This window comes from Rattus norvegicus, chromosome 8 (genome assembly GCF_036323735.1).
Source record: "Rattus norvegicus strain BN/NHsdMcwi chromosome 8, GRCr8, whole genome shotgun sequence".
Taxonomy (NCBI): domain Eukaryota; kingdom Metazoa; phylum Chordata; class Mammalia; order Rodentia; family Muridae; genus Rattus; species Rattus norvegicus.
In genome coordinates, this window is record NC_086026.1 from 7,960,104 (window position 1) to 7,975,614 (window position 15,511).

At 37.6% G+C, this 15,511-nt stretch overlaps 1 protein-coding gene across 3 annotated transcripts in view; it reads left to right on the top strand.

Moving 5' to 3' along the window:
• The window catches only part of Patel14l3 (prostate and testis expressed 14-like 3), an 89,599-nt gene extending 79,427 nt beyond the window's left edge, over window positions 1–10,172 (top strand). For 2 of the 3 annotated variants that reach the window (XM_063266157.1, XM_063266158.1), the window contains 4 exons: window positions 2,776–2,864; window positions 3,496–3,609; window positions 4,071–4,229; window positions 6,685–10,172. In XM_063266157.1, coding sequence (XP_063122227.1) covers window positions 2,804–2,864; window positions 3,496–3,609; window positions 4,071–4,195 — 300 coding nt within the window. In that variant the 5' untranslated portion in view covers window positions 2,776–2,803 and the 3' untranslated portion in view covers window positions 4,196–4,229; window positions 6,685–10,172. Of the gene's footprint in view, window positions 1–2,775; window positions 2,865–3,495; window positions 3,610–4,070; window positions 4,230–6,684 lie in introns of those variants that run through there. The other variant, NM_001256150.1, reaches the window with a different exon arrangement.
• Window positions 10,173–15,511: the final 5,339 nt, after the last annotated feature.

The following is a 15,511-nucleotide window of genomic DNA, read 5'->3' on the forward strand; positions in this document are numbered from 1 at the left end:
TGTTTTATTCTCTTGAATTTGTTACTTAAGATTTCTGAAACTTTATACATTTTCAAAGCTTCCTTTAAAGGAATATAATAAACTATACATGAGAAAAGTACTCTGAAAAGCAGCTGTGCTAGTTTGTGTGTCTATGCTACCAACCTACATAAAAGAAATTATCTAAAATTAAAAGTGTTCCATTAGAAAGTGTTTGATGTTTCATCAGAATCTTCCTTTTAGTTCTGTCATTTATAAACAAATTGTCTAAAAAACCTCTAGTCCTTCAGCTCTGGTAGGTAGCAGGACAATGTGACACAGAAATTTTGAGTAAAATATATTTGATATTTGACATTGAGATGGATACCATAAATAATGAGCAGTATAGCAAAAACTCTGAGGATCATTTAGGCATACATGGCAGAGAACAAGGACGTTTTTAAATTTCAGAAGAAGCATGGGGGTTTTGAACCATATGAACTGTAAGTAGTAGATAGTATCTGCTGTAGTCAGGCTGTGTCTGATGCCTGTAGGGAAAAGAAAAAGTCTGTCAGTCTATGGTCCATATGAGAGTCAGAGAGAGAGAGAGTTGCAGACAGGATGGGAGCTGCAGCCATGTGGAATCTAAGAAACTGATTCATATATTATTTTTGTAGGAAATCAGGTTAACAGGATGCAATGGGCCCAACTCCTTCATCATCTCAGTAGGATCTGTGGCCCATTCTCTAACCACAACTTTGTACAAGGAAACACAACCAGAGAACATTACTGGTTTCCAACTGGGGTTAATGCACAATAGATGTGAGGGATACAATTTGAGGCCACAAAGAATGTTATGAGAGGTTGTTCTTTTGGAAAGAAATATTTAGGATACTTAGTTTCATAAAACACACTTCAGAAGTGGAAATGTAATAGAATTTTGTATGGGCATCTAGGGACAAAAACAATATGACAAACTCTCAGTGGGTATGATTTCCATACAAGACAAGAAAGTTTAGTCTCTTAGATAACTTGTTAGCCATTGCTTTTTAAAAGAATTGGGTGGATTCTGAGTGTCTTTGGGTAACAGAATGTGGAAAGATCTGATATTAAGTCTATATGGTGTCTGCTGTTGTACTAGAAACAATAAGACCAAATTCACTGGAAAAATAATTTCTAGAAACAAATTTATAGAAACCATTGGATATGAGTTTAATAGAGAGAAGCTGGGAAAATTAATAAGACCTATTTCTTAAGAAAACATGAACAGATATTTGAAAAGAATCTGACATGAATTTACTCAAGAAATAATTTCTGTTGAGAGATAGATGACCCATTTCAACGAAGAGGGGTGAATCATAATTAGACCTTAAAGTCACAGATCATTGGGATACATAGAACATTATACAAGAGGTAACAAGATGGGGATGTGAGTTTGGGCAATAGTAAAGACAACCTAAAATTGCTAAGGGGGTTAACATAAAAATATAGTCATAGCTGCCACTGCCTACATGGGTGGAGAACCTGAGAAGTGAAGAAGAGGAGGGAGAAAGAGTAAGAAGGAAGGAGAAAGGCTATGAGAGATGGACAAACAAGTGTTAGAATTTTATTACTTTTAAAATATTTCTGAGATAGGGATGAGCATGACAAGAGCTAGAAAACAGTTTCTTACAGGGTGTGGCTGCCGATGCATTTACAAATCAGGAATCAGAGAGCAGAAACCATCAGACCTGTGTGAATTTGAGCACAGCAATGGTTAAATAGTGAGACCCAGAATTAAATAAAATAGTGTTCTGGGGTGTGCCTCTGATTGGTTTATTTGGAGTGGCAGAAAAACTGAAGCACATGTAGGAATTTCTGTTATGTCTGTAGGAGACAGAGATTAAACCAACCAAGTGGGAGGAGAGAACATCATTTGATTTTCTTGACTTTAAATGACAGGACAGTGATCCAACAATGTCCAAGTGTAGTTATGGGCTTCCCAAGGGAGATTCTTTTCTAATTTTACAATGGCTGTATATTATTTGAGGAGCTCCAAAAGTAGTTTTATATGATGATTATTTCTTCAACTTAGCAATGTGAGGAAAATGATAGAAAATTGACACACTTTGGTACTAAATAAGCATAATTTATTTTTGTCATTCAACATGTTTAAGAGGTTAGAAAATGAGTCTGATCCCTGTGTAATTTAGATTTTATTGGTGGTGATTTAAGTTTCCTGACTTAATTAGTAGGACAAAGAAGCAATACCAGAACAGAAATCTGGTTTTCTTACCATGATTTCCTTCCATGACCCTACAGTTTCCTTGTCTTCCATCTGGCTCCAAGGAATATTACTATAGTATGAATGTAAGAATAGCCCAAATCTTAATCAGATTTCAGTGATCTATTGAGCAATTAAATGTTTACCTAGACTTATAGCCTGTTCTCACAGAGTCAGGGGATATAAATCTGATTATCTGGAGACTTATGGTAACAATTTAGTTCTGTGTGATGCATTATAGCCTAGTGTGTAGCACAATCTAGGCTCCTCAGCCACAAAGACTCAAATTTTGTTATATTTCAGAACTGCTAATCCTCATTGGAAAGTTAATGAAATAACTTGTGGGCAGGAATCCAAAAGAGATTTAACCGATGGGTAGTTGTATAGATGTGAGCAGACATAGTGAATCAAATAATCAAATAGGGTCTGTGCTTTGCTCTAGGCTATCTGCTCAACCACAACAGCTTCAGATCCCATTAGCTTACCCTTCCAGCCTGAACTCATATATAAGCATGCATAGTTGAGGACCGGATTGCTCTGCCTTGTTCTTGTAGGTCTCTCTTTACCTAGGATCCCAAAGCCATGGGAAAACATCTCCTGATGTACCTGTTGGGCCTCTCCTTTGTGGTGGGCTTCCTACAAGGTAAGATCCTGGCAGATGGTAGGGGCTGATGCTGGCAGCAGACAGTCAGTTGAGAGTATGGGGCTTTTCCCAGTGAGGAATAAGATACAACACTGGACTACATTTATAAGTGACTCCACACCCTTAATCTCCACATACCCACATCCTTTCTTTCTCTACCCTCTGTTGTATCCAATTCCTCCTCCTCTTTATAATAGCTCTGGTCCTGGTGTCCTTTCCCCTAGTATTTCAGTTCTCTGTCTAAGGTTTTAAGAAACTAATATTCACAATTCCTCCAGCTTGCCTGTTCGCAGGCCTATATTTGCATTGGAAATGATGTTTGAAAGTCCTTCAGAGAATGAAGATAATGATGTGATGGGAAGCACCTATCTAGTAATAGGTGGTAGGCTCAAGCACCTGCAGCACAGCTCTGACCTTCCTCACTACAGCCCTGTCCATTCACATTATTTAAATTGGGGAAACCTGTCTCTTACTCAACCCTTCCAAAGACATGGGCCACCCTCTAGGGCTGATCTCAGCATAAATGCAATTTTTTCCTCAGTCATTGTTTTGTATTCATTGAGCATAGCCACAGGATCAGCCTGAACCTGATCCCTGAATGATCCTCTTATCCTTGATTTTTCCTTTTCAGCTCTGACATGTTGGGACTGTGACATGTTAAACTCTGATGGAATTTGTAAGACAGGATACTCTACCTGTAAAGCTAAAGATGACCAGGAGTGTTGCAAACTGGTAGTGTCTACAGGTGGGTCAGGCCTGGGAGACCTCAGGGTTACTCTGTTTGCTGCTGACAAATGAAATAGCACTTGCTGCACTCCTAGGGACAAGACACAAACTGTGTTTGGGACTGCATTTCTGAGTAAACTAAGGGACAAGACTCCTTTGCAGTAGATATAGTTGTTCTTTTTTGGTCAGATGAAAAATAATTTTGAGGGTCATAAAGTCTTTACATGGTCTTTAGGAGATTTCTTGAGGAAACATATCCAGAGATAAGAGAATTTGAACTGTAAAATTCCATCAGTACTTTTGGTTGCGACAAATATTCCTATGAGCCAGATTACAGGTTGGCTACTGATAACTACACTCATCTTGGTGTGACTGACATAAATTTCCTCGTGTATGTGGACATGGGTCCTGACTATTCATTTACTGAGACTCTGATTTCACAACTATTTATTTTTTGCCCTGGATTTACTTCTCGTACAGGTGATAAAATCCTGTATTGGATGCAAGACTGTTCATCCATGTGCTTGAATAAGACGTTCACCCATTACCGTCTAACACTGAATTTTACATGTTCCCATGACCAATCACTCTGCAATGAGTTTTAGAGACCAGGCTATTTCTTCCACAGTTTTGCTGCAGGTGAGTCCTTACCCCTTTGCTGTGCTCTTATATCTTCACAATATCTGTTCCCCTGCACAGACCAAGTCCTGAACCATGCTTGAAATCAGAATTCACTGCTGTTGTGTCAGGAGTTCAGCTAGGGACAGAAAGATGCTCTCTGCTTTCCACACACCAGTGCTTCGCCTTTTAGATTCATGTTCCTTCCTGTCTTCCTCCATCCTTCCATCAATAAGTGATATATGCTATACTTTTCCATGTCCTTTATCTGTAACATTTTTCAATACTGAATTTTATACTTGTCAATATGACAGATCTCACACACATTCTTTATGAAACTTCTGCTTATTAATACCTCTCCTGTCAAGGTTGCTAGAAAACATTAGCTGCCATACATATCCTCACTCTTATTCATTAAACAAAAGTCAAAAACTACTGTACCTTGAATAAAGAAATATAATGATGTGATGATATATTTTAGTTTATAATTACGAAGGTTTTCCATGTAGAGGTAGCATGTACTGAAACAGTTTTTCACATCATGGCATGTAAGACATACAACTGAACATAGTTATAAGGTACCAGGACAGTATAAAATATGCAAGGCCACAACCCCAATGAATGCTTTCTCCAACCTTCACCTGTAGTACCCTTAATAATCTATTCAAAATTTGAAGGAATCCATGACTTAAATCATTAACTGTGGCAGAGACATCATTTCCTAATCATGGCTAGAAATGTCACAGACATACCCACAGTGGTGTTTAAGTAATGTTGGGATATCCTTAATACAATAAAGTTTACATTATCATTAACCATCACACAGGCTGATGTCACTTCAGCACATCACTACACAGCATCGAATTCTATATTGTATACACACTGAAAAACTGCCCATTTTACCTTTATTCCTTGTAAGGAATAAAAGAGAATGTTTGTGTTAGTTCAGATGATAAGGAAAAATGGTGGAGAGTGTCCTTTTACAGATTTATGGAATCTTCGTTTTCTGTGAGCTCACAGGAAGAAGCCAATGGGGGTTCTTGGAAATCTACAGTAGTAAAAGTTCTGATAGAATATAAGCAGTCAGACAGTGATGTGCATATGAAGCTTGAGAAACTGAAGCATTTTGGGAGACTTCCAGTTTGCAGCAGAAATGACAGTGTAGTCAAATCAATGAAAGGTGTAATCATAGCTGGGTTGGGGATAACAGTGAGGTTATATATGAAGAACATAATGCTTCTGCAGGAATACTTCTATAGAAGGCTAAGTAGTAATCCAAAGATTACCTTGGCCCACTAACAGAGTATGCATGGTAAGGAGATGATGATATATACTTAATCATTCACGAATCTAGAGATCTTTGATATATGATCTGGGTATATGTGTCATACAGTTTGGAAGTTCTATCAGCAAGAATAAGTCCATTTTGGTTTGGATTCAAAAGAGATGCCTGTAAATCTGTTCAATTAGCACATGAGTTAGAATGGCTATACACATTGATGTAGAAAAGGAAAGATGCAACCAGCAATTGTTTGCTCATTCAGTGTTAGAAACATTAAGTAATTGGTAAGAAAAATTTAGAGCATGCTTTATGTGATTAGAAATAAGTCTCTTTAACATGAGGCAGGCAAAATGAACTAGAAAAGAACCTTTTACAAGAAAAGACCCATGTGGATATAAAATGTTTTAATTGCAATGTTTTTAATTTTTCTGGAGCAAAATTTATCAGATTTCCTGCACCCAATGTTCAGGTATAAATTTAAGACAGTTATCAGTGTTAATTCATGTGGCTAGCTGCAAGTAAAATATCCCATGAGATTTATCCGAAAGAATTCTTTTTTTTCTCTCTGATACAGAGACATCATACAAGGGTGAAAGGGAAGAACTCATTTAATAAGGTTGATTTATAAGTAGAATTGGGAAACAGTCGAGGTATCTGCAGAAGTAGAAGAGATGAGAACATGAATGAGAATTGACCTCTTATCTAGTTTTACCAAAACAGTATGTTCTCGTGTAACTGTAGTTGATTTTAACCCAGAAAACAAAAAGAAATATATTAAGGCCTGGAAACATTGCAGGACTGAGAATGATAAGAAGGCACTGATAAGGACCCACCCACAGAATTGAAGAACTTGAAGCTAATTTTTACATATATACACTACTCTGGGTGGATTTGGAGAGATATTGCACAATAAAAAGAGGTTGGGAGAAGTTTGTCAGTTGTGAGTCCTATGAAATGTCTGATGGTGGAAATGGCAAGAATGTAATGTACCAAAGACTGGGCAGTAGAAGACAGTTTCCCAAAGAAAGAGGCTGTCCAAAGGACTTCAAAAGGGTCATGACAATATGAGGCTTTGCACATTAAGTGCATTTTCATAAGAGCATATAGAAATGATTAATTCAACTGATTTGAGTTTGTATCATTTAATATGATGACTTTTTATAATACCATTTATTCATTCAACCTTTCCTGTAGATCAAAGACTCAAGGAAGACTCCAGATTTTCTGGAGAGTATTACTGGCACTTTGGATGAATAATGATAAAAATACCAAGTTTTAAGATGATTGGAGGTAATGATACCAACAACCTAAAGTTGAAACGGAAGAAGGGCAAAGTTGCCCATACGTTCAATAATGGCAGAATAAATGGTGTTCTGAAGCCTGAGATAAGACTAAAGCATACTTGTGTCTATTATTTGTACTGTGGGCTCAATGCTTATTATCATAATGGTCACCAGAGCTGAGATTTCTGAGTCTCTTCATCTTCAGTTTACAGTGGCAAGAAGTTGTTAATCATGGTGCAGGGTTGGAGTTTAGAATAGGTGGCCATTTGCCCAGAATCAGGACGATACCTCTGTTTCTGGTATTCCTAAACTTCATACCCTGTGGACCTCATAAATTTAGGTGGGCTCCTTTCCTCTCAATAACACTTGTAGTAAGATTAAAAAGTCATTCAGTTAGGATGAGATGTTTTGGGACTGTCTGGTGTAGAGTTTTGTTATTTGCTATTTGGTCTGATCACTTTTCAATTTTTTTGGTGTTTTTGCTTCTTCCTCTTATGATTAAATACCTTGAATTTTTATAAAGGTCAGTTTAGTGAGATATTTTGTGGAATTAAAGTTTTATCCTCTAATTTTAAAGCTTTCTTCTAATAAAGATTGGGGGATAATTGGGGGATAAATGCTATTATACACAGCATTTCAGCCTTTAAACTTAAAGTCTATATTCATGTACCTATTGCTTTTAATATTCTTTCTCTGTTCTGTGCATTTGGCATTTGACTATTATATGATGGTAGGAATTTCTTTTCTCGTTTAATCTATTTTGAGTTCTGTAGGCTTCTTGTATGTATATGGGTATCTTTCCTTGAGGTTAGGAAAGTTTTCTTCTGTAATTTTGTTGAACATATTTACTAAGCTTTTAATTTGGAAATTTTCACTCTTCTATACCTATTATCTATACCTATACACCTATCATCTTCTTATTGTGTCCTGGATTGCCTGGATGTTTTGGATTAGGAGCTTTTTGCATTTTACATTTCTTCAACAGTTGTGTCAATGTTTTCTATTGTATCTTCTGCCATGGAGATTCTCTCTTCTATCTCTTTATTCTGTTGGCTTGGCTTTTGTCTATGACTCCTGATCTCTTTCCTAAGGTTTCTATCTCCAGGGTGGTCTCCATTTGTGGTTTCTTTATTGTATTTATTTCCATTTTCAGATGCTGGATGGTTTTGTTCAATTGCTTTACTTGTTTGGTTTTGTTTTCCTGTAATTCATTAAGGGATTTTTGTGTTTCGTTTTAAACACTTCTCCTTGTTTACCTGTGTTGTCCTATATTTCATTAAGGGAGCTATTTAACTCCCCTATCATCAAAATAAGATTTGAGTTTCACCCCAAATCTTGCTTTGCCAATGTGTTTGAATATCCAGTATTTGCTTTGGTGGTAGAACTGGGCTCTGATGATGCCAAGTAGTCTTGGACTCTCACCATCTTCTTGTCTCTGGTGTTAGTTTGTCTTGCTGTGTCTGATAGGAGCTTGACCCTCCTGCAAGCCTGTGTGTCAGCACTCCTGTAGACCTGTTTCCTTTCAGCATATCTGGGTACAGAGTTCTGTGGAACTGGATCAGCTCTGGGTGCAGGAAGAAACCAGAAGACTCCTGTCCAATACTATTCCTAGGTTTGTGTGTCCTAAGGACTTGAGGTGGGTGCTAAGAGCAGAAGAGTTGGTCTTACTTCTGCTCTTGGTGTGTCAGTTCTTTTGGTGACTGGCTTTCAGCTCTGGGCTCAGGCAGAAACTAGAAGGTCTTGCCCCTGACTGCTTCTAGGTTTCTCTGCCCTGAGGGCACAGAAGACACTAGGTGGGTTCCTCTTGGTTCAGGAATGTGAACAGAAGAGGTAGTCTCCCCTGAGTTCTCAGGATTTTCTGCACTTCTGAGAGTCCAGCTCTCTCCTTCATGGTATTTGGGTACAGAGAGCTCTTGGACTAGTTCGTCTCTGGGCACAGGCAGAAACTGGAAGGTTCGTTTCCCAGACTGCTGTTGGGTTTGTGTGATCTGAGGCCTCTAAGTGGGTCACTCAGAGCAGAAGTTCTGTCTTACATTCGCTCTCAGGTTGGCTGTCTACATTCTTAAGAACTTCTGTATCATAGGTACCATTGTCAGGGCACTAAGCGACATTTTCTATTCAATACTCTGGGTAGGTTCTGTTGGTAAAAGAGCCCAAAAAGTGTCTTGTGAAATAATGTAAGTGAAAGAGAGTAAGGGAGACACAAGTTTCTTGCCCTTAAATTCACAGCCTATTGGTAGTCTCAAATCTGAAATATTGTATAATAGAGGTAGACTGGCATGGGGAGTAACCTGACTTAACACTCAGATTTTATCTGTGCCAGAAGTGGAAAAGTGACCCAAAGACTTGGAACACCAGAGATGAAAGGACCCATTGTTGATTCAAATAAATTGTGTCCTGGGTAAAAGGTATGAGGATAGGATGCCTCAATGGGGAATTCTATGTTTATGAAACCTCTATATAAGTCACAGGGCACAATTATCAAAAATCTTAAATTTTACAGAGAAGAAAATATTACCCTGGAGGCAAGAAGGTTTAGTTAAATCCAGAAAAATTATAGTAAGATCCAAAGATACAGAGAAATTTAGAACTTAGGAAACTAAGGATGCCTGCTTTAAAGCATTTAGGACAAGAAGTGACAGCACTTTCGCTTATAGTATATGAAAGTGAGAAATCGAGAATATGTGATGAAGACATGAATGAAAAATTCCTTACATGAATCTTCTAGATAGACCTTAGTTTTTGTGTCTGATGCATCCAAGTTCCTAGGCTATTGTCATTCTTTTGGAATCGAGATACCTAGAGGGTTTTCTTTACAAATATAGACAAAGAATTTATCTGTCTTTATAGGACCAGCTAATCTAGAACAAAGAGTGGGGTCTTTCACATATAGAAACACAGGCCAAGAAAGAAATTAGGGAAATGACACCCTTTGTAATAGTCCCAAATATTATGAAATGCCTCGATGTGACTTTAACCAAGCAAGTAAAAGATCAGTATGATAAGAGCGTCAAGCCTCTGAAGAAAGAAATTGAAGAAGACCTCAGAAGATGGAAAGATCTCCGATGCTCATGGATTGGCAGGAATAATATAATAAAAATGACCATTTTACCAAAAGTGATCTACAGATTCAATGCAATCCCCATCAAAATACCAATCCAATTCTTCAGAGAGTTAGACAGAAAAATTTGCAAATTCATCTAGAATCACAAAAAACCCAGGAGAGCTAAAGCTATCCTCAACAAAACAAGGACTTCTGGGGGAATCACTATCCCTGAATTCAAGCAGTATTACAGAGCAATAGTGATAAAAAACTACATGGTATTGGTACCAAGACAAACAGATAGACAAATGGAATAGAACTGAAGACCCAGAAATGAATGCATATATATATATATATATATATATATATATATATATATATATATATATATATACTTGATTTTTGACAAAGGAGCCAAAACCATTCAATGGAAAAAAGATAGCATTTTAAGCAAATGATGCTGGTTCGACTGGAGTTCAGCATGTAGAAGAATGCAGATTGATCCATGCTTATCACCCTGTATAAAGCTTAAGTCCAAGTGGATCAAGGACCTCCACATCAAACCAGATACATTCAAACTAATAAAAGAAAAAGTGGGGAAGCATCTCGAACACATGGACAGTGGAGAACATTTCCTGAACAAAACACCAATGGCTTATGCTCTAAGATCAAGAATTAACAAATGGGATCTCATAAAACTACAAACCTTCTGTAAGGCAAAGGACACTGTGGTTAGGACAAAGCAAAACCAACAGACAGGGAAAAGATCTTTCCCAATCCTACAAGTGATAGAGGGCTTATATCCAAAATATACAAAGAACTCAAGAAGTTAGACTTCAGGGAGACAAATAACCCTATTAAAAATGGGGTTCAGAGCTAAACAGTGAATTCACAGCTGAGGAATGCCGAATGGCTGAGAAACACCTAAAGAAATGTTCAACATCTTTAATCATAAGGGAAATGCAAATCAAAACATCACTGTGATTCCACCTCACACCTGTGAGAATGGCTAAGCTCAAAAGCTCAGGTGACAGCAAATGCTGGCAAGGATGTGGAGAAAGAGGAACACTCCTCCACTGTTGGTGGGATTACAGACTGGTACAATCATATAGATGGGGAGTTTTAGGGTTTAGGGGGATGTTGGCACGGAAACCGGGAACGGGAACAACAATCGAAATGTAAAAAGGAAATACTCAAGTTAATAAAGATAGAAAAAAAAAAGAGAGAGCTGCTACACATCAGTGATCTAGCATTTCCAACAAAAATGTGATAATGAAATCTATTATACTATGAAATTGTTTTGTGCCCATTGTGGTTTGAATGAGAATAGCCTCAATAGGATCAAATATTCGAAAGTTCAGATCCAATGTTAGACACATTTTGGAAAGATTACAAGGATAACCCTATTGGAGACATTGTTTGGAATCTGGAGGTTTGAGGTTTGAAAATCCTAACCAGGTCTAGTTTTGCTCTCAATAGCCTGCCAATTACAGATCAGATATCTGATGGCTGCTTCCATAGAACAATTAAAATTCATAGGGTATGGAGTTGGTGATTAATCAGTCAGCAGACTTTTCTTTGAGAAGGAATACTTAATTATCTGGGCTAGTGGAAAAGGGAGGGAAGCACACACACACACACACACACACACACAAACACAATTAGTTCATGGATGAAGCTCCAACAAATTCCAACAACTTAATTTTTTTAGCCATTTTATATCTCATAAGGCAAAAATTATGCCAAACCATGAGTTACATATTTACTATATACAATCACTACAAAAACATGATCTTCAAAAACAGATAAAATCATAACAAAAATGGAAATTGCTACAGGTTATTGATTACATATTCTTCTTTTGAAGTTCATACCTAATACATACTATACCTTTTCCTTCTTTCTTTCCACAAGTTCATTATAACATCAAAGCAATAATCCTACTGTCATTGATTAACAAAGTTTTAGCAAATAATTTATAGTAGCAATTTTTTACTATACTTAACTGACCACAATTTGTATTTACAAAGAAATAGATCTTCCATCTTACATCTTATGTTTGCAATCTTGTTCATGTTAAATGACTAATTATTTTATTCTCTATTCTTATATTCACAATGGAAGTGTTTGCTGTTTGTTCATAACCTTTTTTTCATGGTACACACTGTAACCTGTGACTTTATTCCTAGATCTTGTGATCTAGGAACTCAGACTCAATCTAGAATGAGTGTTTTCTTTTATCATTAACTTGTACACATCTATTTTTCATTTCCAAATGTAATAACATCCTTATAATCCATGAAAGCTCACTGTTATGTTCAGGTCTGTACTTCCACTGGGAGGAGATTTGCATACCCATTCCCCTCTTACACCTTACGGCCTGTCCATCAAAACCAGGTACACAGTTGAGAAGGCTAACCCAATGCCATGTGGGATACACACAGAACTCAGCTGAGGCAGGAGGTATTTCCTATGCTCAAATTCCATCGTTCTTCTGGTGTCCACCTCGATCAGCAACTGGGCAGATCCTGCCCCTGGAACCCAAAGCTTGACTGCCTTTCAGAGTGTTCTCCCAAGCAAAGAACACAGGAGGTCATCCATGAGCAAAAATACAGGAAGATTTCTATAACCAGGAACATAGAAGCCCTGCTCTAGCCAGGGATAAAGAAGCCCCCACCCTATAAACATAGATAGCAATACCTGTCTCCCAGGAAGCCCCTTTAGGGCAGATCACACAGCTCTACTTGCCTGAAAGTAGGTCTGCTTCAGTTTAAAACACTCAGGGCAGTTAACAATACAGATAACTAGATGGAAAGCAAGCCCTGGCTAAACTAACAAATTTGAAGAACAAGATTCTGACCTAAATTTCTCATCTCATAAGGAAAATAAAGTCCTTTAAGAAGGATATAAATAAATCACTTAAAGAAATACAGGAAAACAGGTAGAATTCTTTTAAAAGGAAACAAATAAATACCTTAAAGAAATACAGGAAAATACTGTAAAACAGGTGAAGGAACTGAACAAAAATCCCAAGACCTAGAAATAAAAGCAATAAAGAAATCATGAATAGAGGCTACCCGGAAGAGGAAAAAATGTAGAAAAGAGGTCAGGAGCTACACATGCAAGGATTACCAACAGAAGACAGGAGATGGAAGAGAGAATCTCAGGCATAGAATATACCATATAAGATATCAATCAATCAAAAACTAAAAATAAAAAGGTTAAAAAGTTCCTATCCCAAAACACACAGGAAATTTGAGGCACAATAAATAAGAATTATTCACTGAGACACATACCTAAGAATTATAGGAAAAGAAAGGGTGAAGATTCCCAGTGGAAAAGGCCAGAAAACCTCTTGAACACAACCATAACAGAAAACATCCCTAAAGAAAAAAAAAAAAGAAAAAGAAAAAGGTAGTGATAAACATACATGACTTCAGAACACCAAATAGTTTGGACCAGAAAAAATATCCTCTTGTCATATAATAATTAAAACACTAAATGAATAGAATAAAGAATAGTAAAGCCTGAAATAGAAAAAGACTAACATAAAAAGGCATACCTATTAGAATTACACCAGACTTTTCAACATAGACACTAATATCCAGACTTGAGGAGACCCTAAGAGACAACAGATGCCAGCCCAGATTGTTATACACAGCAAAACTCTCAATCACTATAGATGGAAAAACCAATATATGCCATGACAAATCTATTTTAAATCAATTGCTTCTACTAATCCATTCATATAGAAAATGCTAGAATTCCAACGTAAGAAGGGTAACTACTCCCAATAAAATACAAGAAATTAATAATGTCACACCAAGCCCAAAAGAAGAGAAACACACACACACGCACGCACTGTCACCTCCAACAACAAAAAATAACAGGAATTAGCAATCATTGTTCTTTAACCTCCCTGTGCTGTACCTACCACAGCTGTCTTCCTTCCTCTTCACCCTTCAGGGTCCAGTGCTCTCCACCCAATTTTCTGTCTTCTTCATCCTCTGTTCTCCACCATATGCTTCCAACTTCTCTCTCAAGACCAATACTTATCGGCTACTTATTCCAGCTTATTTTTTATGGTCTGAAAGTTGGGTTTGACTCCAGGCAAAGAAGGTTATTTTTATTTAGTTTTAATTAATTATTTTACTTATTTACATTCCAAAGGTCGCCCGCCTCCCAGAGTTCTTCACCCCATTTCCTTTCACCTTTTTCTCTGAGAGGGTGCTCCCACATCCCACTGTCATCCTCTTTCCAGGGTGCATCAATCCTCTACAGAATTAGGCACATCCATTCCCACTGAGTACAGACAAAGTAGTCCTTTTGTTATTCATGTTCCAGGAGCCTCATATTAGAACTTGCACTCTCTTTGGCTGTTGACTAAGTCTCTGGGAGATCCCAGGGGTCTGGGTTAGGTGAGAATATTCATCTTCCAATGCAATTGCCATCTCCTTCAGCACCTTAATTCCCTCCTGTATCTCTTCCATAGTGTTTTTTAACCTCAGTCCAATTAAATGTCTAAAAGTACTTGCATCTGTCTCAGTCAACTGCTGGTTGAGCCTGTCAGAGGACAGCCATCCAAGGCTGTTATCTATAAGAGCACATAGCATCAGTTATAGTATCAGGGTTTGGTGCCTGGTAATGAGAAAGATCTTAAGTTGGACCCATCAGTGGACAGCCTTCTCTTTAGTCTCTGCTCCAATTTTGTCCCTGCATTTCTTTTAGACAGAAACAATTTTGGGTCAATAATTTTGAAGTTGGGTTGGAAACCTAATCTCTCCAATGAGGGGTCATGTCTGATTATTGTAAGTAGACTCTACAGGTTCCATTTGCCCACCATTGTGCATTTTGGTTAAGGTCACCTCCACTGAGTCCAGGGAGCATTAAACATCTCAGATCTCTGGAATTTTCTCGAGGTTCCCACTACTCCCAACCCCCAGAAGGTGCATATTTCATTATTCTCCTGGCCCTCTGGGCTTCTTCCTTCTCTCCCCCATAGCTGATTTTGTCTTTCTTCACATTCTCCCTCTTCTCTCCTACCCAGATCTCTCTTTCCCTCTGACTTCCATGAATATTTTATTCCACCTTCTAAGAGGGATTGAAAAATTAACAATTGGGACTTCCTTCATGATATATTCCATTCAGTCCATGGGTTGTATCATGGGTTTTCTATACCTTTTGGCTAATATAGACTTATAAGTGTGTACATACTATGTGTGTTCTTTTGGGGTTGGGTTGTGTCACTCAGGATAATATTTTCTACTTCCATCCATTTGACTGCAAAATCCATAATGCCCTTATTTTTAATAGCCAAATAGTATTCCATTGTGTACATGAAACACATTTTCTGTATCCATTTTTTGACTGAGGGACTTCTGGATGGTTTCCAGTTTTATTACAAATAAGGCTGCTGTGAACATGGTGGAGCATGTGTCTCTGTTATATTTTGCAGTATTTTGGGGGTCTATGCCTAGTAGTGGTATACCTGAGTCTTTAGGAAGATGAATTTCCAAATTTCTGAAGAACTGCCACATTGTTTTCCAAAGTGGGTTTACCAGCTTGCAATCCCAAAAGCGATCGACGAGTGTCTCATTTTCCACATTTGTACCAGCATCTGCTGTCAACGAATTCTCATTCTTAGCCATTCTGATTGGCATAAGGTAGAATCTCAGGTTTGTTTTCGTTTGCATTT